The sequence below is a fragment of the Eriocheir sinensis genome, chromosome 3 (genome assembly GCF_024679095.1).
Source record: "Eriocheir sinensis breed Jianghai 21 chromosome 3, ASM2467909v1, whole genome shotgun sequence".
NCBI classification, from domain to species: domain Eukaryota; kingdom Metazoa; phylum Arthropoda; class Malacostraca; order Decapoda; family Varunidae; genus Eriocheir; species Eriocheir sinensis.
The window spans coordinates 21,929,117-21,954,798 of record NC_066511.1 but is presented as its reverse complement, the minus strand read 5'-3'; the positions used below and the strand labels follow the sequence as shown (position 1 = coordinate 21,954,798).

The following is a 25,682-nucleotide window of genomic DNA, read 5'->3' as shown; positions in this document are numbered from 1 at the left end:
CCCCAAGTTTTCCCTTTATTATTGCTCAGCACATTCCGCTCGCTCACGGCTGTCGAGTTTCCATGAGTGGATATATCTTCCTCGAACTTGTCATCTAGCAATTGCTTACTTGAGGCAGGATGATATATATTTTCAACAATAAATAGTCCTTGAATTGGATTTTGAAAGCGTTTCCATGATTGTTGAACGTTTGTAGAAAAGATATATGAAGAGCTAGTGATGTTTCATAAGGTAGGTAATGAAATACTGGCACGGTAATAAAACGAATCTTAACCTTGTACCTCATTTCCGGCGATACCTCTCTATACTTGCCTTGATGGGACCGTCTACAGCCCTTGTTGTTTACCTGCAACAATAAACTATCAATCAATCAATCAATCAGGACTACATAACATCATCATCAGCAGCAGCGCCGTGTCGAGTCTCCCCGCCACCCAAACAAACACGCTCAAGTTCAAGCTCAACACGGGGAGGACCGGCGTGGGAAATCAATGATTGTATGGCCTGTCCAGTCCTCTAAAACACCGGGTAAGATGATAAATCAATATTCTCATGGCCAAGGTGGGAGGCCAAAATGGCCAGGGTTGGGGCCGGAGTAACCGAGGGCCAGAGCAACCAGGGGCCAGAGTGACTTGAAAGCCATTTAAAAACAAATTCGACAACTTTGAGAGATAGATGCACAGAGACGAAGCACCCTTATGAGTAGTTGGTTCCCTGCCTCTTTACTATCACTAAGGTAAACAATTTGCTACCAAACTCATCATCACCTTGCCGCCAAAGCTGTCATCACCTTGCCGCCAAACCCGTCATCACCTTGCTGTCAAACCCGTCATCACCTTGCTGTCAAACCCGTCATCACCTTGCTGCCAAACCCGTCATCACCTTGCTGCCAAACCCGTCATCACCTTGCTGCCAAACCCGTCATCACCTTGCTGTCAAACCCGTCATCACCTTGCTGCCAAACCCGTCATCACCTTGCTGCCAAACCCGTCATCACCTTGCTGTCAAACCCGTCATCACCTTGCTGCCAAACCCGTCATCACCTTGCTGTCAAACCCGTCATCACCTTGCTGCCAAACCCGTCATCACCTTGCTGCCAAACCCGTCATCACCTTGCTGCCAAACCCGTCATCACCTTGCTGCCAAACCCGTCATCACCTTGCTGTCAAACCCGTCATCACCTTGCTGCCAAACCCATCATCACCTTGCCGCCAAACCCATCATCGCCTTGCCGCCAAACCCATCATCACCTTGCCGCCAAACCCATCATCACCTTGCCGCCAAACCCATCATCACCTTGCTGCCAAACCCATCATCACCTTGCTGCCAAACCCATCATCACCTTGCTGCCAAACCCATCATCACCTTGCTGCCAAACCCATCATCACCTTGCCGCCAAACCCATCATCACCTTGCCGCCAAACCCATCATCACCTTGCCGCCAAACCCATCATCACCTTGCCGCCAAACCCATCATCACCTTGCCGCCAAACCCATCATCACCTTGCTGCCAAACCCGTCATCACCTTGCTGCCAAATTCTTCATCACCTTGCTGCCAAACCCATCATCACCTTGCTGCCAAACCCGTCATCACCTTGTTGCCAAATTCTTCATCACCTTGCCGCCAAACCCATCATCACCTTGCTGCCAAACCCATCAACACCTTGCTGCCAAATTCTTCATCACCTTGCTGCCAAACCCATCATCACCTTGCTGCCAAACCCGTCATCACCTTGCTGCCAAATTCTTCATCACCTTGCCACCAAACCCATCATCACCTTGCTGCCAAACCCATCAACACCTTGCTGCCAAATTCTTCATCACCTTGCTGCAAAACCTGTCATCACCTTTGCTTCTACACTTATCATCACCTCTGCTCCCACACCTGTGATTTCCTTTGCTTCCACATCGATGATCACCTTGCAAGTCATTACCAGGCAAATAGGAGCAACTTCATTTTAGGCAGGCACCGGCCACCAACATCCACAACAACAGCATCTTCTGGCTCTTCTTCCTGTGTTAAGCATGGTATCCAAATGTCGTCTGTGAAATTCTCAGTAAAAATTGATATTATTATTATTAACGCGCCGATATCTCATTTCCTACCTAACCGACTTCTCTTCAGTTGTTGTACATGTATTCTGCTAACCATCAAACCTCCCGGAAATCAATAGAAAAGAGTATAAAGATCAAAACAACTGTCATCAGGTAGGAGATGAGGTATCAGCATGTTAATGAAACCAATCTTAACCAAGTTCTCGTCCAGGATGGGAGGGTTGTCGCCGCTGGTGCTGGAGCAGGTCGCCGTGGTGGCATGTCTGCTGGCCTACCTCACGGGCCTGGTGACGGTGCGCCCTCGTCCTGCCCTGCAGCCCCAAGATGTCCTGGCCAGGCGAGTGTTGTCTCGTATTAGGGGGTATTAAACAGGGACAGGTCAAGACTTGGTCAAACAGAGTGACTTTTCACCGAGCAGCAGTTTTACGATTATCAAATGCTATCATCACTTTTTATTGAGCAGACTGGAAGGTGCTAGGTTACTGATTGCTGACAAGTTAACACTTTAGAGGTGATAGTTCACCGTTTTGTAGCAGAAATTGGTAATTATCTTAGCAATGATAGGTCAGTGTCTGTTGGGTTAAGGTAGGGGTCTCTTACTAAATTTTTTTCACTAATTAAGCATGTTGTAAGAGTTGATGTATTTTAAATATTTACTTCTTCCAGGTACCCCAATGACTCTGTGGCAGCAGTGGAGAAAACAGTGCTGGTTGTAATAGATGCATTGCGCACTGACCAACTGGTAACAGCCACTGCACCCCTCATGCCCTACTTGCAGGGGATGATGGCCACTGGTGCTGGACTGGGTTACATCTTCCACACAGCTGCACCAACTGTCACACTACCCAGGATTAAGGTTTGTTCCTATTGTTCTTTAAAGTATTCATATATATATATATATATATATATATATATATATATATATATATATATATATATATATATATATATATATATATATATATATATATATATATATATACTTTTACATTTTAGCCACACAGGTCTTCAAAAATTGCTTTCTTACCTCATTCTTTGGGAAGAGGGTAAATGTAGACATCAAAATATGTCATCATGCCATGTATTTACAAGTCAAAAAATAGGTATGGATATAATTCCTCCCACTTTTCTCCTTGCCAACAGTCTATGGTAACAGGCAGCATTCCAGGCTTTATGGATGTGATTGAGAACTTTGGAGCTGGAGAGCTCGCAGATGACAACCTTATTCAGCGTTGGGTAGCACAAGGGCGACGGATTCACTTCTACGGGGATGACACTTGGCTCAAACTGTTTCCAAGACAGTTTTCAAGGCATCAGGGTGTCACATCCTTTTTTGTCAGTGATTATACAGAGGTAATGTAATTTGGTTGTCTTTCAGTCTGAGATGATATAATTTCACTAATTTGCATATGAAATTTGATAGTTGGCTAAAAATGTTTACCCTCCTAAATATAATTGAAAGAACATTGCATTTTGTAAGATGAGAGAATTTCAGATTGAGATGTAGCAGCGTGTTTGATATGGTAGCTATAGCTAAGTTAATTATCTTTTCAATATTAAAAAAAGATGAAGAAAAATAGCAGAGGAGAGGTGAGGAGAATCTCTAGGCTAAACAAGTTAACCTCCTCCCTCCTTGCTTGCCCCTCCCCTCATTCCTCAGGTGCCCCTCATAGGCCTCCAAGCCTCCCTCCTTGACCCAAATAAGTCTCAGATAGCTTCCTCCTGCACCTTACGGCACACATAACAGTGCCACAACACTGATATTTTATGGTAGTTAAGACTGGTTTCATTAATAGATTACTCTACCTTGGTGAAAGTTTGTGGTCTCCAAGTGCTGTTGCTTGTTGTTGGTTGGAATGTTGGCAGAATGTGCAAAATTTCAATATTAGTTTATGAAATTGGGGGATGCTGCAGAGGATAGTGGATAAGTTTGACAGGGTGTGTAAGAGGAGAAAGCTGAGAGTGAATGCTGGAAAAAGTAAGGTTATGGTATTTGAGAGGGTGAGAGAACAGGTCATTGATTTAGCAAAGCCGTACAGAGTTAGAACAGAGGGTACAACGAAGTGTAGGATAAGATTAGGGGAGGAGAGAATGGAGGAGGTGACTGAGTTTAAATATTTAGGGACTTTTATGAAAGCATGGCAGTATGGAAGGTGAGGTGAGGGAAAGAGCAGTGAAGGGCAGACAGGTGGTGGGTGCACTGAAGAGAGTTATGAAAGGAAGAAGTGTGAACATGGAGGTAAAGAGGGGAATAAGGAATAGTATTATCCTGCCAACTCTGTCATATTCATTAGAGATGTGGACATGGAATGCAGCACAGCAATTGAGAATACATGCAGTGGAAATGAGTTTATATAAGAGGTGCATGTGGTGTGTCAGGATGGGATGGAGAAAGTAATGAAAGTGAGTATGAGAGGTTTGGTATGGGTGCAACAGCAAAAAGAGTGGAGTGTGGAGTGGTGGAGTGGGTGAAGCATGGTGCATTAAGATGGTTTGGACACGTGATGAGAATGGGGTAAAATAAATTCGTGAAGAGATGTATGAGGGAAGGATTGAGGGAGGGGGTGTCAGGGGAAGACCACCTATGAAGTGGATCAATAGGGTGAGTGAGTATTGGAGCGAGAGAGTTGGAAGTAGCAGGATTGAATGTGCTGAGAGGGAGTGTCAGAACAGGGAGAGATGGAGACACCTCTGCCACAGCCGCCCCCTGGAGGGAAGTTCCCGCGAGGGAGCAAGGCGTTGGAGATATAGATAGATAGATAATTTATGAAACTTGATGGAAAAGTTGTTGTTTGTACAGTAACTGTTATCAAGGGTCCCCTGTATATGTGAAACTGCTTTTGAGATATTTTGGTAATGGACAGGCAAAAAAGATGAGACATCGATGAAATAGACTGCCTACCTTTTCCTCAGGTATAACTAGACCCTATTTTTTTTTTAACTTTCACTAGGACAAATTTTTGCCTCATACTATTGACGAGCTTGGAATTTTGCAATCCAAAAATTGTATATCTCTTGTTCTGGTCCTTTAACTGATGTATAATTCTAACTCCACATTGTATATTGATGATGATCTGCCTCTTTTAACACAGGTGGACTACAATGTCACATACCATTCCTCCAAAGTGCTCCAATCTGATGAATGGGATGTATTGATTCTTCACTATCTTGGCCTAGACCACATTGGCCACCTGGAGGGTCCCATGAGTCCTTTGATGGGCCCCAAGTTGCGTGAGATGGATTCTGTTGTTAAGAAAATTCATGGTGCCCTTGAAGCCAAGGTAAGATATGATGTACAAAATTTCCTTCTATACTTGGTTTTGTGATGGATATGTATTATTGTATTATATATATATTAGTGGCATTATCATCAGCATCAAATATCTCTCTAATGTAGGAAAGAGTCCCTTCCTAACTCTTCCCCCCATTGTTTCACTCTCCTTCCATGATTCTGCAGTCTCTAAGCCTAACTGGGCTTTCTGCATAACATGACTTTGGAGAAGTTGAATGGGTAGATAGGGAAGACCTTTACCAAATAGAGCATATGTGTATGTTGAGAATGAGTAGATAAAGAATTAATGATTGGAAAAATGTAAGACAACACTGTCTTTACTCCTGTGTACTGCAACAGGTAAAAACAGCTATATAAAGGGTTTGCCATTTTATTACCTGATAGATTATGTTCATGTCATTTCAGCATCAGTTTTTAAACAATTAAGAACAATAGAAAACAACTTGCAGTTGTAGGATGTGCACACAAGGTTCTGGTAAGTGTAAAATTGGCAAACATCTCAGAATTAGGTTTTGAGGTTAACCAGTTTGTGTAAACCTTTTGTTACCTCCACCAACGAAGTTGGAGGAGGTTATATTTTCGGTCCGGTCAGTATGTTTATTTGTTTGTTTGTTCGTTAAGTCTCCTGTGCACAATTTTGTGGATATCTGAACCAGTTTTTCAGGGAAGCTTCTTGTCCATCCAGAATAGAACCCATTAAATTTTTTAAGTCAAAGGTCAAAGGTCAATGTCAAGGTCGCACAAAACGTCAGATTCGCATATTTTTGGCCATAACTTCGGTTCTCGTCATCGTAGAGACTTCAGACTTGGTTCATATTTTAGCTCATGGAAAGATGCACCTTGCATGGCCTTGACCTTGACCTTTGACCTTGACCTCAAAAAGTTCACCCAAGGTCAAAGTTTCCAAAAAAATAGAATTTCATCAAATTTTGAAACAAATGCTTCCATATGATGCATAGGATCACAGTTGATGCCCATACCAATTTTCAGGATGATCTTTGGCAGAGGTGTGCACTCTCCGATTGCTATGCATCTAGTTGTATATTTTTTTGTGTTTGTTTTTTTGTTTATTAAGCTTACTTTTTCATAAAACTCATTCCATAGTTACCATACTAGTATTGTCTGCTACTATTCTATGTCTGATCACACCAAACCTACTTATTAGGGAGAAACTTCTGGAAACCATAATTACTTTGATGAAGAAAGTACTACATTCTTTGGGTGGATGAGACTAGACCTTGTCAACAGGGTTTGAAGTACATGATGGTGGTTTGTGGTGACCATGGTATGAGTGATGCGGGTGGGCATGGTGGCTCCTCCCACTCTGAAGTCACAACATCAGCACTGTTTCTCTCCAATACTTTTACTGAGAAAAAGTAAGTTTCATCAACCTGTTTCTTATCACTAGTATTTCCATGTTGGTCTATTTATGTATCAACCATTTTTTTCCTAATTTAAATATCAACCTCATATGCTATCTTATCAACATCTACAATATTCCCTTTTTATTCACAGATTTTTTGTATTAAAAGCTTCTTATAATGTTAGGCAAACTAAGTTATTTAAAATTTTGTTGTATCCCTCATATGATGATCCTGATTGAATTAAGGCCTCAGAGAGTGCAGGGAGCCAGACAGGTGGACCTAGCACCAACCCTCGGCCTTCTTACTGGTATTGGGGTGCCTGAGGGCAACGTGGGTCGACCACTCCCTGAGGTGCTGCAGCACATACCACCAGAAAGGAGGATGACCCTGCAGCGCCAGGCAGCACGACAGCTGCTAGCTATCGCTAAAGGGTCTGGTCTCCATCTTAGTCATGGTGAGCAAACTGTAACCACCTGAAATGGGCATTTTCTAATGTAATTTTAATTACCATAGCATTCATTTTTAGAAGTAAGTCATTAAGTTTGTGTTTGTGTGAGTGGGTGGGTGTTTGCTTAGATGTGATTTACAGGAAATGAGCTATGCTTGTTGGGTCTTGTTTTGGAGTCTCATTTGGTGAAACTTAGTTTTAAACTCATTTATGTTTTTGAATTAAACAACTTTGTCCAGGCTGTTCCAGTAATCAATGCATACATTGAGATAGCTGTATTTTTTTATATCGTTCAAACCTCTTATCTTTTTCAATCAACTTTATTTCATAGTTGATGAGAGTATAGTGAAAGAGAGGCTGAAGAACATCATGGGCTTCATGTCTCTTATTGCAGTGCTCATTCCTTCTTAGAAGTGTAAAACTGAAGAGAAAGAGATGTTCTGTGCCAAACATTACTCCATATTAGACCAGTGCCCCCCTCGGGACACATTCTTTGTTTTGGGCAACTTTATTGCTACCATTGGCACTGAGAGTTGGCTATGAGTTGTGTATTAGGAACACCAACAACTCCATCCTGAATTTTGCAAGATTCAGGAGGTTGGGCATTGTAGGCTCTTAAGACCAGAGTGACACCACTGGACTTTGTTTAGCAATGCTGGAGGGATAGCTAAGGAGACTGACCTCATCCTGGTAACCACTTGTTGGAGAATCCCATAGAAATGCAGTTTTCTGGAGTACAGAGTTCTTTGCAACTGATCATAACCTTGCTGTTGCAACACTCACGCTTCATATCAGGTCAAGAAGAATCTCAGGATTTAATCATAATGTGTTTAATTTTGATATTGAAAGACTTCTTGTGTGCCCATGAGTATGCAGTGACAGTTTCAAATCAGCTCAGTGTGCAAGCATCTTTGAGGGCCATGTAGATTTGTGTGATATCTTCAAAAGTGAAACTTTTGCAAAGAAATGCATTGGAGAGCACCCAAAATCAAGGAGTAGTTTTGCCTCAAGGGAGAGGCTGGAGAATGCTGAGTTGCTTTGCCAGGTTTGCTGGAAATCAGGACCAATATAGGGCTCTGTCACATATGAGTAGAGCTTTCCTGAGGAGAGACAAAAAGTATATATGGTGGGAGTTTTGCTGAAGAGGTCAAGAGCTGTTGCAGTGCAAATGACCAAGCTGCCTACAAAGCTCTGAAGAAACTTTGATTCAAGCCTGCTCATCAGGTTAGCATTATCTCAACAGCAGCTGGTTGTCTTATGTCAGATATAGATGAGCAGAGGATTCATTGGACTGAGTATTTTGAGAAATTTTATACAACAGACCCTCTGAGTGGGCAGTTCTCAACTGCTGGATTACAAACGGCAGATGCAGATCCATCCATTGATGAAAGGCCACCCTCTTTTGATAAGGTTCGAGAAGCTGTGGCAAGGCGATTGAGAGGTGGAAAGGATGCTAGTGTTTATAACATCAGTGCAGAGTTGTTCAGAGTTGGAGATGCGGCCGTGATCTGTAGGTTGCATGCAGTCCTGACTGCTGCATGGCAATCTGGTACCATTCCTCCTGACTTGAAGAGGGGGGTGGTCATTCTTATCTGGAAATGGAAAGGGAACCATCAGAACCATAACAGCTATAATCATATTACACTGCTATACAGTATCATGGAATATTCGCTGAAATTATTTTGTATCAAATTGGTGATTACTCAGTGAGACTATGGGCCGCTTTCACAGTCGTTTTGTTTGTTTTGATCGTTACCAATGGCGGCGATCGCCGCTATAGAATTTCCACTTAAAACTGGCCGATGGGGTAGTGGCGGGTGCAGGGTTAGCCTAGCCCCGCACCTTACCACACACTCTCAACACCTCTCGCTTCCTCTGCAGCCACCACTACCCCATAGGCTAGTTTCACATGGAAAACTATAGCGTCGATCGGCACCATTGGTAACGATCAAAATAAACAAAATGACTGTGAAAGTGGCCCTAGATCAAGGCCTTTTACCTGGCTTGTCTGTGAATGCATGCATGTGGCATGGCATACTACTGAAAAGTTGACCCTCTTTTTCCTTAAGCAAGTGGAGGAGGGCATTGATATGATACCATCAAAGCTTGAATATGCAACTGTAATCTGGTCACCTTACAGAAATAAAACACATAAGAAAACTTGAGATGACACAAAGGACCACAACTTGATTTAGTCTAGTCTAGCACAGCTGCAAATGAAGAGGGATAGAATTATTTGCAACTACCAAAGTTGTAAGACAAGAGAAAAGGGAGACTTAATAATGGTGTTTGATGCAGTAAATAGATTAGAGAATGTGGACAGGGAGGATCTTTTAAGAGACAATGGAAGAACAAGGGACCATTAATGTAAGTTACAGAAAACTTGTTGCACAAAATTAATAATGTCAAGAAATTTAGCTTTTATAAAGAAGTATTGCCATACTGTAAGGCTGTTTGCACCACACTTTACATGTATGGTATATCAGAATTCCTCTTACAGTGCAAGCTTTTTTGCTACTTTTATTTTGTATTTGTAATATCTTTTAGAAAACACTTATAATAAAATAGAAGGACTTCCTTTAATCCACTATTTTATCCACTGCACTAAGGACTAAGGCAAAGAAAATGTTTATGAAATACATGTAAATTTTGTCTTCCCAGCTAGCCAATCCCCTCTCTCATTGTTTAAAGTTTTGATTCTTTTCTCACTCTACTTGATTTTCCGTAGGCAATACAGAACTGCTTTTTGAGGAAACTTCACGATTACATGAACAGCTTTTGCAAGACCTGCATCAAAACCCTGGAGGCAGCAAGGCAGAAGTCGAACGTGTTTGCAAGTTTTACAGAGAATGCCAACAGCAAATATCTGAGGCCCTTGTTGCCCGCCATCAGAGCTATGATCTTCCCATCATCTACCTTGCCAACATTGGCCTCCTCATGGTACTTTTTCAACTTGACACTTTGTTAGTTTGATGTAGTTTGGGTTTGGAAAATTAAAAACTGTGCATGTATTATACCAATTCATATTTGTATAGAATTATATCTTAACCCTTTCAGTATGGTGACGCCGACGTCAGCGTCACCATATGGAAAGGGTTAATCCTCTTCTGAACCTCTTAATCCTCTTCTAAATCTCTTAAGAGGAAATGGAAGAGGATTTAAAAGAGGATTAATCCTCTTCCATTTCCTCTTAACCCTTTCCATACTGTAACGCCGACGTCTGCATCACTGTATTGAAAGGGTTAAGGAAGTACGGGTGGGAGTAAGAATTGTCTATTTCTCATTAAAATATTTAGAGGGGGAAGACAGGTTTTAGGAGTCACTGAACATGTTGCTCGGGAACATATTGAAAATTACACAGTATTAGTATTAAGAGATACTAATAAAAAGTTACCATTCGTGCAGCTTTTGGGGATAATAATGCAGCCCATGAATAATGAAAACAAGTCTGAGTAAAGATTTGCACCTAGCCAAGCATATGTGTATTCCCCTCTCCTTTACATATATATAAAGCATGTAAAGTTTGAGCATATGCCATAGCTGTGTGTGACCTTGGTTCTAATCTTCGTCTCATTGCCCCTTGGGCCTTAGATGGGTTAGAACCCATTGCCCTGGGGCACAGGGCCAGTGTAACATTTAGGTTACCCTAATTTACCCTCCCCAAATTTTCTTAGGTGCTCATTTATCAACCAGCCTTGAAATGGAGGATGAACAGCTAGGTGGGCTGTCCTGTAATGAACACCACTGAGTGCCGGGGATTTAACCTAGCCTTCTGATTAAAAGTGTTCATTACAGGATTCTTTCACCATGTTATTACAGATTCTCTGATGGGTGGGCTGTGCTATGACTTCCTTGACCAGAATTTAAACCCAAGTCTGCTGATTCCTAGCTAGGCATGTTAACCACTGCACTACGTAGGTGCATATGGATAGCCACTTAATATGAGGCTAGAAGAGCTCAATACTAATAGATTTCATGAATTTTTTTATGGAAATGTCATATGATTGGGCATATGAGCTATAGAGAAGCGTAAGGATATTACCAGTTGGTTTTGTTGGACACTATCACTGTTTTCAACGATTTGATAGAAAGTAAGGCTGGTGTTGTACAGGACTCCTCATAGATAATATGTGGGCACTCCCAAGTGCAGTCCTAGTAAGGTCCTTTGGTCACACCTAACTTGACCTCACTAGGTTTGGCCACATGGTGGAGGGTGTCAAAACTACTCATCCCTTCTACTGTCATTATCAGGTGGGATAGGGATAGGTGGGGACTTTTTCACTTTAGACCTCATTACCAAGCCTACCACCACTTGAACCTAGTGAGGTCAAGTTGGGTGTGCCCAACCTGTTACCTGACTGCATAGGACCTCCCTTGAGAACACCAGCATATTTTATAACAAGGAGCCTTGTACACTATACCTGCCTTACTTTCTCTTTTCCACCATCTTTAATTGTTTAACACTGCCCTGTTGTAGCTGTCTGGCAAAATATAACTTCTGTCTGCCAGTGTGGACTTAATTCACTGCAATAAAAATATTCATTTTATTTCATGTAAATGTCATTAACTTTTTCCAGTAAACCGATACAACCATTGATACTATTTTTCTTAGTAAAATTCAATACTTTTTTATGTTACATTTTATTCCGGCTATTTTTTCTGATCACCAGACCTTCAGTGGTCTGTGATATATTATGCTATGTTAGTGGTCATAGGAATCATTACTATTGAAGGCAGAATTATGTGAATGATGAGAGAATGTGTTGTGCTTTATCTGACTGGCTAATTTCCCCTGATAGCTATGCAGTACTTTCTTTTTAAAGCTCTTCATAACCCATGACCCTGCCTGTGTTGGAAATTTGATTATAACAATAACAATGATGATGGTGATGTTCTTATTTTTGTTCAATATTACTACACATTTGCAGGAATGCATATTGTATTATAACAGCATTGTAATGATGCAGCACAAAAATGTGACGGATGTTTCTTCCTGTGTTCTGCAGATATTCATATTGTGCATATGGCGGCAGTTTAAAGGAATCCCCCTGGCCCCAAGGAGACAGATTGTTGGCACCACAGTGGGCTGGTGTGCTGGCTTTACTTTCCTGGGCTGGCTCCTCTTGTGTGCTGCTGCCTCAGGGTCAAAGATGTGCCACTTACTGCAGCCCAGTGCTTGGCTGTTGTCTGTAGTCTTCATTTATGTCACAGTGACATTGACTTCTATCTCTATTCCTACTGTCACAAGAATACCACAGAAGCCATATGAAGTGAGTTTATACCACTTAGAAATTGATTATCTAGGGACCTAGGGTTATTTTGAATGTCTTTTATGACAATCTGTACTTTTTATTGCATGGGTACCATACATACCAACTACTGAAGTTCTGATGTCACCTTCCCCCTATTCCACAAAAATATTGGTCTGGTATTTGAGCAAAAATCTTTGATGAACTGTAAGACAAGAAATTGTCACTGGTAGACATAGTCCTTGACCATGAGGCCACATTTTTTGCCCATGCTAATGGCCTCAACCTTAACTCTCAATCTCAGCTATGTCCTTACCCTCCATATTGAAGCCAGCAGAAAAATATCAAGGTTTCATGATATATTCGTGACTCCTTTCATTTGGTAATTTTTTTCTCATTTGTTATCTGATTTCTTCATCTTAAATACTCCACTCCACCTAGTTCTAAAATCAAAGTTAAACTGATAATTATATCCTATACATCATATAATACTTCAGCTTGTTAATTTCATTTGCATATTTGATATGTATCCAATGCTAAATTTTTCTATTTATCTTTTTTTCAGAAAACAGGCTCCAGAGATGTGGTGCACTACTTCTTGCTCTTAGGGACTGGCCTCCACTCCCTCAGCCTCTTGGGGACAAGTTTGGTTGAGGAGGAGCATCAGACGGTGTACTTCCTTACCACCACTCTTCATGTGTGCCTCATTTTCAAGATTATCATTCAAAACCTTCGAGGCTCACATTCTTGTCAAGTCCATTACAGTAGCAGAAAGGAGGAGGAGGAGGAGGATAAAAATTATATGCACTTACCAATGCAAGTGAAACAAGAGAAAGGTGAACTAAGTTTGCTTGAAAAAGCTTATTTACCTCAGAACAAGATGCTGGTACTATTGGCATTGAGTCTGGTTCTAAGCAGGATCCTTAGGGCATGGAATGGCACAGGAGATAAATGGCGACACTTGGAGGACCTGGGAGATATCCTGCGCACTGTGGGAGGGAAGATCTTAGTCATGGTGGTGGTGGTTGGACTAGTGATCTCCTTCCTATTATTACTACATACTGCATGGCCCCTTGTGTTCATCACATGCGTTGCAATATTTAGCCGACATTACTTATTATATGATGGTGGCACTTTTGAAGCCCAGGTAGCATACCTGGCCATATTTTTACTTTATGTATATGGCCTTTTTAAAGCCAAACTGATTGACTTCAAGCCACATAGTAAGCTTTCAAAAATATCAGATGCTTATGATTTGGAAGATGATAAGATAAGTATTCTGCTTCAGTACAGCTATACAGCTTTGTCTTTGCTGTGTCTGCTGCTGCAGAGAGTGGACAATATAGGTATGCTGTCCTTGATTTTGCTTCAAAATTGGGTCCTCAGTCATGTGCTGTATAGACTGGTCTTGGCCCGATACTTGTCTTGGGAGGGAGCTGCACTAGCTATCAACTGGCTGGCTTTCTCACACTACTTCAATGAGGTGAGTCTGAAGTTCTGATTTTTAATTAATGACACTGTCATGAAAGTCATGTGCCCTGTTCTATTTTAAGGGACACCAGCAATCATTTTAACAATTAGGTCAAGATATATTCTAAATGAAAAAAAGTTTTAGGGATTAGAGTTATATTTCACCAATAACAACTTAAAAATAGTGTTTATGACATTAATGGCAAATCAGAATAGATACCCAGTTTCTGCAATGATGTTTGGATTTTTTAATAAGGATATTTTGCTAGAAGGAAGCATCTGGGTGCATATTGTATAGCATTTGTTTACTGCCATATTTCTAATATAATGTATTGTAAGTCTTCCAATATATCAGATTTATATTAAATGCATAATAATTATTAATTATTGCATAATAATGTTTCCTGATAAGAAAATGGAAAAATGTTATTACAAACCTATGTTCTAGGATAAGCCTTAGTGGTAAAATACTCAGCAATTGAATAACATGGTATAATGTTTTGAACAGAATGCATCATGTCATATATTTTAAATTTTATTGTTAAGCAACATCACTCCTGCACTCCCTCTCTTGCCCCTGGCAACCTCCCTCCCACACTCCCCTCTCCCTCTTTCCCTCGTCCCGTCTCATCTCTCCTTGCCCTGTTCACCCATATCAAATCAAAGGTGTTATGCTTTCTTCCAACTTTTACAACTCACAGGGTAAGGAATATAAAAAGTTTTTTACTGAAGATTTTCTACTCAGAGTAAAATATTCTTCAACATATGAGAATGTTATGCAACTCATGTTGCATCTTCCATTAAAAAAACAGGGAATGCTAATCATGGGCAAGTCTGGATGACCTGAACTTGTGTTGTGTTGTCCATTAGTCAGGTGTGATCTGTTTACCCTCATATCTTCTATTTTGTTCCACCTTCCTTCATCTTCTCTCCACTTCCATGTTACTAAGATGTATTAACAGGATTGGGTTCAGCTGGTATCATCTTGTTAGCTAGTGGAAAAATATAACATTATCCTCCCTCCCCCCCTTACCACACAGACTCATAACAGTACACACATACAGTGTTACACAGCAAAGGAGGATCAGACTTAAAAAAAAAGTATAATTTTTCATACATGCACTGCCATCCAGTAGTCCAGCATTTCTGATAATCCATGAGGCCGCTCCTCTGCAAACCAGATTAATGGACTTTTACTGAGTATGAATATGAAACCATGTTTTCTCTTCCCTTCTCACCACATTTTGTTCTTTCAGGGCAACAGCAACAGCCTTACCACAGTTGATGTTAGTGCTGGGTTTGTGGGTGTGAGTTCCTTCCATCCCCTGCTGCATGGTGTCCTCATCGCCACTCAGACCTTTGGCAGCACCTTCCTCACTTACCTAGCCTTCCTGGTGCACCTTGTTTCCAAGGATGGTTCCAAGGAGAGGTCAGAATTTTTTTTTTTTCATTATTTTTTGAGAAATTGCAGTATTTTCTAACCTGGGTTGGTTTTATTTGAATCAGTCCTGTTACTTGCATATCACCTTAATTAAGAAATTTAAAATAATAATAACTTCCTCAGTTTATCCATTAGCTCTCCAGAATTATTGGAAAAGTCAGACACTGGAAAATTCTGCTATTTCAAAACTCACACTTATAAAAACTAATTTTTTTACCTTTTCCTCCTCTTTCCTAAATATTCATGTCATTGCTTATTCAAAGCATTTTTTCCATTTTGAAATTATTTTTCTTTCCTGAATTGGTTATCAACTTTTAAAAGATTTTAATTTTATGCTCCCCTTTTAGTGCAATTTCTCCTTTGTTGTACTTAAATGACTATTGTATGTTGGAGTTCAACTGTAAAACTCAAGACCAGAATTGAAGGATTGGATTGCTTATTACTTTCCAATGACTTTTTACTGTAAAGGAAGCAGCTCAAGGGAAAAAAAAAAAAAAAAATAATAATAATAATAATAATAATAATAATAATAATAATAATAATAATAATGATGAGAAAAAAAGTCTACTAATCACTGTCCCTGTAAAAAAAATTGAGTTCAGAAGAGTGGCCAAAAGAGAGGTCAATCTCGGGAGGAGAGGTGTTCTCGGAAGGAGAGGTGTCTTGATACTCTCCCCTTGATAGACTTCGTATATGCATTCTTTTATAAACACAAACACCTCATAATTTTCAGTCACATATAGTGATAATGATGAAAGTATCGTTCCTCATTTTTTCTATAAGGTCCGTGGATTGGTAATGTGGCTCATGTTTTCTTTTCTTATAGTGTATGAGGAACCTCTCCAACTCCAACTGACTACTTTTTTTTATGAAATCTTTTGGTGGGACGAGTTTGCTGTGGTCTTTTTCTTGTTTTTGTCCTCAGACTTTTCTTTGCTGTAATAAGAAAAAAATTCTGGTAGGAGTGCACCAACCATGCATAGTTTTAGTTACTGATGGTTTCTGAGTTTCACCAATTGGTATTATTACACTTTTTGGTCCGGCAGGTGGCAGAAGCAGTTGTATGTGTGGTGGTGCATTCGTCTTGTGACAGTAACGCTCTACATGCTGAATGTGACGTGGCAGCGGCATCACCTCTTCATCTGGTCTGTATTCACCCCCAAGCTGCTCTACGAGGGAGCCCATGTGTTAGTGCTGTGTGCTCTCACATTGTACATGTGGGGCATAGAGAAGGTGTGCACACTGCTAGAGGTCACTTACAGGTTTGAGTAATTTTGGTTGATTTATTTATTAACTTGTTTATTGACTGATATATTGAAGGAGTGATTTTAAGTGTATTTTGATGTCAAGTCATTATGTAATTATGGTGCTGACTTGCGTATTTTACAAAATTATAATAATAATAATATATTACATATTTCTATATTTCTGAGGGAAGAGAAGGGACATGCAATGGAAATGATGTATGCAATAAAACTGTAGAAAAGCAGGATGAGACAGAATGAACCAGGGATACACCCATTTGTGATACATTGTTTTATCTCAGACTTTTGATGCCTTTTGGAAATAGAGAATGAGTGTTTGTGTTGTCATCATAATCACTGTCAGTACCCAGAGTGACAGGATGAATGGTCTGTAAAATGGCAGCGATGCCCATTTTACTTAACAGTCTTTCCTTAACATAATTATTTATTTAATTTTTAAGTCATAAACTAGAATTATTTTTTTAGTTTAAAGTCATAGCCTCCCACACTGCCTGGTACAGAGAATCCCCTACATATAAACATTCATTTTGTTAACTTCTGATGATACGAACAATTTACTCAGAAGTCAAAATTTAGGGCCATAAGGTTTAGTTCGCCGTCCACTGTGTGGTGGCGGCAATGTAGCAAGGGAAGCTCTGAGGTAAACAACAGTATGTTACTCTAATGGCATTGTTCATATGTGTGCTTGTGCTCTCCACAAATTCATCATTATTTGTGATTATTATACCCCCAATATATCTGGTGTTAACCCCTTCACTCCGGCGACGCCAACATCGGCGTCTGTCGGGCGTCCGGCGGTGTCACCATATGGAAAGGGTTAGTCCTCTTCTAAACCTCTTAATCCTCTTCCATTTCCTCTTAATCCTCTTATATATATATATATATATATATATATATATATATATATATATATATATATATATATATATATATATATATATATATATATATATATATATATATATATATATATATATATTATATATATACACAAAAAGCTTCTGATCCTATCTCTATCAAACTTTGGTAAAGGTAATTACATACAGCCTAATACCTTGTGTAAAAGTAATATCTCATAGCTGTAGTTTGAAAAATCAGGTAAATGCCTGGCTTAATATTGCATTTTAGGGGTTTTAGGTCATTTTATATAAAAGTCCAGGAATACATTCCTAGTGATTGAATCTCAAGTTCATTGTATGATTGTTTTGCTTCATAATTGCTTCTCTGATTTTATTCTTTTTAGTTCTAATACACACATATTATAGATTCACTGATTATAAAAAAGCTGTCCTATAGCTTTCGGTCCCATACCTGCTTCAGGTTAATCCACCACTTTTTTTTTTTTTTTTTTTAATGTTCAGCCTTTGACACAGAAGGCTTTTCTTGATGGGCACTGCTGGCTGGCCCCAGCCCATTATGGTGCAGGGAAGTGTTTTATAGCGGTGCTATCTTACTTGGCTCATGCTGACTCAGAGCTCATTTTTAATTATCTTAGAGAGTTAACTTAGAGTCCGGGGCTGAGAGGTGGTCTTCAAGACAACAAGTGGGTAGTCTTAGGCCATTCAGTAATGACTAAAAATTGTCCCTTTGTAGTGGTGGGCAGGACTCGAACCCAGGCCCTCAAAGACAATGCACCCACCAGCTGACCACTGCCACTGCCTCCCCCGACTTCAGAGTAAGATTATTTTTCTCTTCCCTTGACATTCGGGCTTGTATCTTTTGCCTTATCTTGTGTAGCCAAGACCAAGGGAGGGCATGGTGGTGGTGCAAAACCCTGAGTCCTGATAGTTGAAAGAATTTCTTGTCTCGAGTTAGTTTATTTTTTTAGACCTATGATGCTAGTTTATTTTTTTAGACCTATGATGCTTTGGATCACTTATGAAGTCCACTTTTACACTTGTTACAAGGTTTCTCTTTTTTCCAACTATTTGCCAGAAATGTTTTTATGGGATTCACTATTTTCTTGTTTGCCTTGCACAGAAGGGATCTAATGACATAAATGTGATCTAAACAACATGGCCAACACTAGAATTTTGAATGCTACTTAATTTGAATATAAGCTGAATAGAGGTGTAGTTTGGTGTTATGAATGTGAATGCTAATCATGAGTAGTGTGGAATTTGAATACCCACTGATTCAGGTGATTTTACATATTTCTGAGATCATTACATGGTAGACTAAGTCTGTTTTCTCATGATTCTATGACATGTTGTTTGCTCTACAGTTATTTAATAAAAATATGAGAGACATAGTGTTTAAATGCCAGGCATAAATATAAAAGAAAGTGTTCTGAGATCTTATTACCATATGTAAGGAATGTAGAGCCATATTCAATCAATCAATGGGGGCATATGCCAGGGAGCAAGTCACCTCACCCACCCTGCAACACCAAGTCTGGGGGTCCCTCTGGGCAAGTCTCCATGTAGGCCCCCTTCCCATTCTGAGTACCTCCTGGCAGGATCTATTGACTTGCTCAAGCCACGAACTCTGTGGGCATCCCCTTTTTACCTCCTCCACCGAGGATCATCTCTTACAGAGACAACCCGATGAGCAGGATCAGCTTCTGGGTAACGTACCACATGCCCGTATAGCTGGAGTTGGCATTGACGGACTATACAGGTAATAGGCCTCGAATCAGTCTCATGGAGTAGTTGCCGGTTTGACACCAAATCATTCCAGTTATATCCCATGATTCTGCATAGACACTTATTACCAAAGGTATCAATCTGCCTCTCCAAGTCCCTATTTAGTGTCCATGTCTCACAGCCATAGAGTAAGACAGGGAGCACAAGGGACTTGAAGATCTGGATCTTTGTCCTTCTACACTTCTACTTCTGTTGCCTGTCTTTCTATCTTCTATCGATATTTCCATGCTGGCTGCTCTTCTGAACTTGCAAACTGCATGCCTTCCCCCTCCCGCGGCCCCGCTGCACACGACTTTCTACTCATGCTCATCCCTATACTGTCCAAACCCCTTATGCAAGAGTTAACCAGCATCTTCACTCTTTCATCCCTCATGCTGGTAAACTCTGGAACAATCTTCCTTCATCTGTATTTCCTCCTGCCTACGACTTGAACTCTTTCAAAAGTAGGGTATCAGGATACCTCTCCTCCAGAAATTGACCTTTCTTTCGGCCACCTCTTTTGATTCTTTTTTGGGAGAGGCGAGTAGTGGGCTTTTTTTTTATTATTGTTTTCTTTTTTGTGTGTGCCCTTGAGCTGTCTCCTTTGTTGTCGACAATGCCATATACTCATGCTGAAGGAGTCCAAAACACTGTGGGCCATATTGGAGAGGTCATATATTTGAACATCATCAATAGAGGCTGAAAATGTGATGACTTTGATCATGAAGTAGTGAGCATTGAAAAGAAATGAGTTTATATTTTTCCATGTCCTTTCTGACAATTTTGTCTTTACTTTTGAGTTACATGCACTCAAGAATAATTTTTCCATATTTCTACAGCACTATAACAACTATAGCTAGCTGACAAAATCAAATCTCAAAGTCTCTAGTGTGGAGGAGACTGCTGCTGTCCTCAAGCTGGACATCTATTTTGGTCTTAATCAGTCAATCATTGGGGGCATATGCAGGAAGGCACACTGCCTTGCCCACCCTACAACTCCATCCCCAGGGACCCCTCCAAGCAAGACTGTGCAGGTCACTTTACTTGGTGATATACACTGACTTGCTTAAGCCAGAAGCTTTAAGAGCACTCCCTCGACTTCTTCCACTTAGGATTGTATCTTACAGAAACATGATGCCCATATAGTCAAATGTTTTTCTTCATGGTCTATGTAGACAATAGGTCTTATTTTAGTCTCATGGAGTAATCACCTATTTGATACAAAGTCATTTACCAAAGGCATCAGTTTTCTTCTTGAAGTCACTATTTCCTCAGCCATTTAGTAAGACAGGGAGCACAAGCAACTGGAAGATCTGATTTTTTTTTTTTTTTTTTTTTCCCAGATATTATTAACCCTCTCGCGCACGATGACGCGTTTCACGTCATCAAGGGTAAAAGGTCTTGGCGCACAATGACGCGAAACACGTCATAAAAGTTTAAAAAATTGATTAAAAATTAAGTTTACGGTGGAAGTGCGTTAAATTTGGGAGTGTCATTTGTTGGGATAAGTTTCTTAATGGTAACATATGGCAACCTTTCTAAGGAGCATAGATGAGAAGCGTGGAGCGATTTTTAGTTGTTAGCCTACTCTGACGGGAGAAGAAAAAAATACAGTTTTCTCGGTGTAACTCAGGAACTAATAGGCGTATGAAGATTTTGAGGATACCCTAAGAATCCTCACTAAATTCTGCTTCGAAACATATATTCGGCTGAAAAAGTTGGCCCACAAAATTTTGAGCTAGCGAGTGGGGAAGAGTTGGTACTTAGGATTTATTGTCTACAATATTCTATACGAAGACTTGAAACGAGTTTGTATTGTTTATATATATATATATATATATATATATATATATATATATATATATATATATATATATATATATATATATATATTTTCCTCTATTTTTATTTGCACATGTTCTAGTACAAGTCTTTATGAAGCCATTGATACCAAATTTATTGGGGTACGATATATCTGAGGGTAAAATATGTCCGAGAATGTAGAGTATCGCGGCGGCAAAAAAAGGGCCGGTCGGGCCTGAGAAATGTATGATGAGTGGAACAGAAACTTATTGGAAACTTACGGTGCACAAGAGGGTTAATACCATATAGCTTCTCATGTTGAATAAGTCCATATTATGGGCTAAGCTAATCCTTGCTAAGACTTCTTGACTCAACCTGCCATTGTTCTGCACTACATTACCAAGGTATGTGAAATTTTCCAAAATCTTAAATGTTTTCTTCACGCATGAAGACTTTCGGTAGCTGCAGGGATCATGTTTCTTAATTAAAGGCCCCTCTAAGCGAGAAAATGAGACAATATCATCACTCATGCAAACCATTTCTTAATATCTAACAATGGATTTGTGATCAGTTTATGCATCACCTATTTTGGGGGGTTTATATCATGGCAAAAATTTGGCCCGTCGCTGGTACACGGTAAAGCCACAAATTTGGCCCGTCGCTGCTACCGGGTTAATTCATCATCAGCAAATACAAGGTTGGTAACCTTGGTATTGCCATTACAGAATGACTCCACAATGACTTTGGTCCACAATCCTGTCCAATACCCAGTCCATAAAATTGTAGTGATTGGGCAAGGACATAGTCCTGCCTCACTTGCATTTTAATAGTAAAGAAACTATATATGCTTCCCCTTACACTTAACAGCACACTGTCCCAGACTACAAAACAGTTAATAGACCAAACCCATGGAGTTGCAGGAGATTCTAGAATGCCTTACAGTACACTGAATAAAACAGTTTCTTGAGATGAACATAGGGTACAAGCATTCCCTGTTAAAATATACAACAATGCTCCAGCAGTAAGCGAAGCACTCAAATACAGTTAGCTGTCAACTTACCAAGACTTACCTGAAGTGCTCAGGTCTCTGTAATTTTAGCAGCTAGCAGCAAATCCATATGAGCAATAGACAGACAAGCACCTTGCCTGGCACACTGAGCAGTGTAATACTGAGGTAGTTGTTACAAATAGCACACTGAGCAGTATAATACTGAGGTAGTTGTTACAAATACCATCTGCCTTTCCACCCCTTAACCTTGCCCTAGCCTCTCTGACCTCATCAAGACAAGGTGGAGTTTTGTTGAAAGGTGGGTCAGCATCCACTCTTTGTAACCCAGTGGTTGCTAGCTGCACACTTGGAGCGTCTGCCATGTACAGCTGCTCAAAATACTCAGCTCAACAAGGCCTCTGCCCATCCTTGTCTGACATAAGGCAAACATGTTTGGATAGTGTTCACCTGTGAGGGAAGCTCAGAGCGAAGCTTCTTCATGGCTCAATAAACATGTCAAAGGAGAGGACTCTCAATGTTCTCAGGGAGACTCCTGACACATCTCTCCATGTCCCTTCTCAGTGGAGTCCTAGTGGTATGTGATTTAAGATTCAAAGCAAAAATGACATGTCCTGTATGATTGTCATCCCCTCCAATATGTGACTGACAGTTCTGATAACACTTACCCTCCCTGCTACCCTTGGCTATTTAATCAAGCATGTTATAATCTCTTGAGATCAACTTGTCTTATTATTAATTTAATTATATTAATATTGAAAGCAAGATTTCCGCACATATGAAAGATAAATGGAAGGAAGAAGGCTTGGAAGTATACAAGTTTTGAATGTAAAACAGTCAAGAACAGAAATGGAGGGTGCAATAGCTGATAACTATTAAGCTAGTGGAAGAAATTTATGAAAAAATTCCAAGATAACATAGCTGTTATCTTAAAACAACATCTGCTTTTAAAATATTTTACAGTGTCAGTTATGATGTTAAGTAGCAGTGTGTGTAAAAATGCAATGTATCCCTTTTTCCTAAGTGATACTTCTTATCTTAGCCCAATGAATTCCCCTCTTTCTTGTTACAGATTTTGATTCCCATACTATCTTTGCAAGAAATACAGGAGATATGAATCCAACTTCAGCATTCATATCTCCTAACACAAGTATCTTCTTTCATTCCCAGAAGTTTTCACTGTCCTAACTCTCCCAAAATCTCTTCATCTCAAGTTTACCTTTCTTTATCACCCATGCATACTTTATAATGCCAATGTTACCGCCATCCATACTATCCTCAAACCAACCATCCATGTCCATCCACTCTGGCCCATATATGTAGGGAGATCAATCTCATACACCCTTGCTTCCCTCTTCCTTTCTCTACCATTGCCCACACTACTTATCCACTACTTATCTTTCTACATCTTACCAGTCTCGACAACATCATTTCCACACTTCCCTACACCACACCCTTTCGGGAGCATTTTATTAACGTGGGTTTGCATCAGATTGTCAGAAATCACAGGCACCATTGCCGCATCATCTGACTTTTCCAAGTATCTGTCGAGCAAAGCCCCATTACCCAGCCAAATTTTGAAATATGCTTTTATCAGGTAATTTGTTAATGTTCTGCAACTTTTTAATCTTAATTTTATGGTACTCGAATCACACTCATATCACGCCTTCGTGGTGCAAAGGTTAGCATTCGGGTACCATTCTAGTATAGTGAAATGGCCTTTTCCGCACCCCGGGTTTGAATCTTGACCTGGGTAGTCAACATGCAGTTCACCTAGCAGTTCATCCTCCCTTGTGGAATGATCAATAACTGGATATGTGGGGAAACCTGGAGAAGGTAAACTGTGGCAACTTGGATGTTATACTGACACTGTCTCGGGAAAAGTGGGTTCTTACCCATCACAAGCTCAAAGGGCCACTGTCAGAAATGAGCACCGCAACCGCTTACAGCTATAGCGCATGACCCCAACTTTACCTTTTATGTCACATTGTGCAGTGACCTGCCTGATGTGTAAAGCCCCCCAGATACACTTGGGTTACCTCTTTGGCCAATTGGCAGAGAGTGGCTTCCCATCTGGCTGGTCACAACACAGCTCCTTTCCCAATAAGATTAAGTTCTGTGTTTCCTACTGAAACTTTTGTTTTCTATAAACTCTACGGAGAGCATGGGCATTCATCTTTCTGTTTCCAACACAGAGGGGAGACAACAGAACACAGGAGAGGATTCCACCCCCATAGCCACCACTGCAGTGCCCTGAAATTCCACTTTCCCATATCATCCACACAACCTGTGTGTCATGGATCACACAAGAAATTGATCCAGGCCCAGAAAGAGGAAAACAAATGCTTCCATCGTGGGGGACTGAACTTGTGGCCAGCCAAATGGGAAGCCACTCCTCGACCAATGAGCCAAAGAGGTGCCCCTCTCACTAAGTGGGTATGGGGGCTTTCTGCATCAAGCGGATCACTATAATTGTAATTTCACACCATATACAGGAAAATCACATTATAAGACTTTCCACTATATGACTGTCACCATAACCACAGAAAATATCAAGGAACCTCGCTTAAAAAAATATTAATAATAGCAGTAAGACATCCAAAATGCACATACCAGGGTACCAAACTAAAAGAAGGCCAGTTTCACTAATGATGCCACAGCTTTACTCACAAATCAACATATCCTTGCTATATCATGGAAGATGCACTCTAGTTCAGGATCTGCAATGCAGACTTAATTCAAGACTAACATCATGAACAATTGTCTAATACAGGTAGATCATTCAACAAAGATACAGTCACATCTCAATGTCCCTGTTCATTACAGTTCACTGGTCACCAGTCTTTTATTTGAAAGTCAAAACTTAAAGTAAAAACTTGCAAAATACTTCCATATTCTTTTACAAAAAATGGCATGGTCTGTTGCCACAATGTTTCTTAGTTTTATAGCAATCCACCATGCAATAGGCATGATTTAGATGACTGAAAGTAGCTCAAGATACAAGAAACAACCCAATAGTGACAAAGTTGAAGACACTGAAATTTGGTTCATATGATTCCCAGCCTTAGGATTCTCTGCAGCCTCAGTATGATGCCATTGGCAAATGCTAGTAAAACTGTGGCACTGCTGTAGCTATGTCCTTGGATTTTTGTTCAATCTGTTGAGTAATTATTATATACATACATATATTTGCACAAATTTCTTTTCATTGTAAGAAAACACCACTCTTTGTCAGGATGTCTCCACCACTGTTAGAATGTCTCATCAGTCGTTTTTGTAGTTGCTCTTTCTACCTTTTGGTAGCAAATGAGGGTTGTGTCCTTCTACGAGATGTTTTTTTTCTCATCATGCAAAAGGCTAATCAGTGGTCTTTAGATGAACTTGCCATCTTGGTTTGCACGTAAAAACTGTACGTGAACAGGTCCACCCCAATAATACGTTATGATTCTGTATACCATTTTTTCAATTTTTTTTACCTTTGATCTCCACACTAAAGCTTGTGGCATGATGGTGAAAAAGTTAGCATTTTGGGCACTCACCAATGAGAGGATTGGGACTCAAATCCTTAATCAGGTCGCACCCCTGAACAAGGATCTTGTCTTACACTGTAGCCCCCTGGTCAACCAACACAAAGTAGAGATGAAATTCAAGAGGATGTTATTTG

At 40.2% G+C, this 25,682-nt stretch overlaps 1 protein-coding gene across 1 annotated transcript; it reads left to right on the top strand.

The window, feature by feature from the left end:
* Positions 1–252: 252 nt before the first annotated feature.
* LOC127006557 (GPI ethanolamine phosphate transferase 2-like) lies at positions 253–17,451 on the top strand. The gene is made up of 12 exons (XM_050876551.1): positions 253–528; positions 2,268–2,393; positions 2,723–2,912; positions 3,200–3,409; positions 5,149–5,337; positions 6,597–6,724; positions 6,958–7,166; positions 9,889–10,100; positions 12,167–12,430; positions 12,975–13,892; positions 15,136–15,308; positions 16,367–17,451. Exons 2-12 carry the CDS (start codon positions 2,269–2,271, stop codon positions 16,590–16,592), a joined length of 2,844 nt encoding a protein of 947 aa, XP_050732508.1. The 5' UTR covers positions 253–528; position 2,268; the 3' UTR covers positions 16,593–17,451.
* The last annotated feature ends 8,231 nt before the right edge of the window (positions 17,452–25,682 follow it).

Excerpts from the sequence above, each read along its gene's own strand:
- LOC127006557 (XM_050876551.1), top strand. The coding sequence starts at position 2,269 with ATGGGAGGGTTGTCGCCGCTGGTGCTGGAGCAGGTCGCCGTGGTGGCA. Across the intron at positions 2,913-3,199 it reads TCACACTACCCAGGATTAAG|TCTATGGTAACAGGCAGCAT; the intron begins GTTTGTTCCTAT and ends CCTTGCCAACAG. Across the intron at positions 15,309-16,366 it reads AAGGATGGTTCCAAGGAGAG|GTGGCAGAAGCAGTTGTATG; the intron begins GTCAGAATTTTT and ends TTGGTCCGGCAG.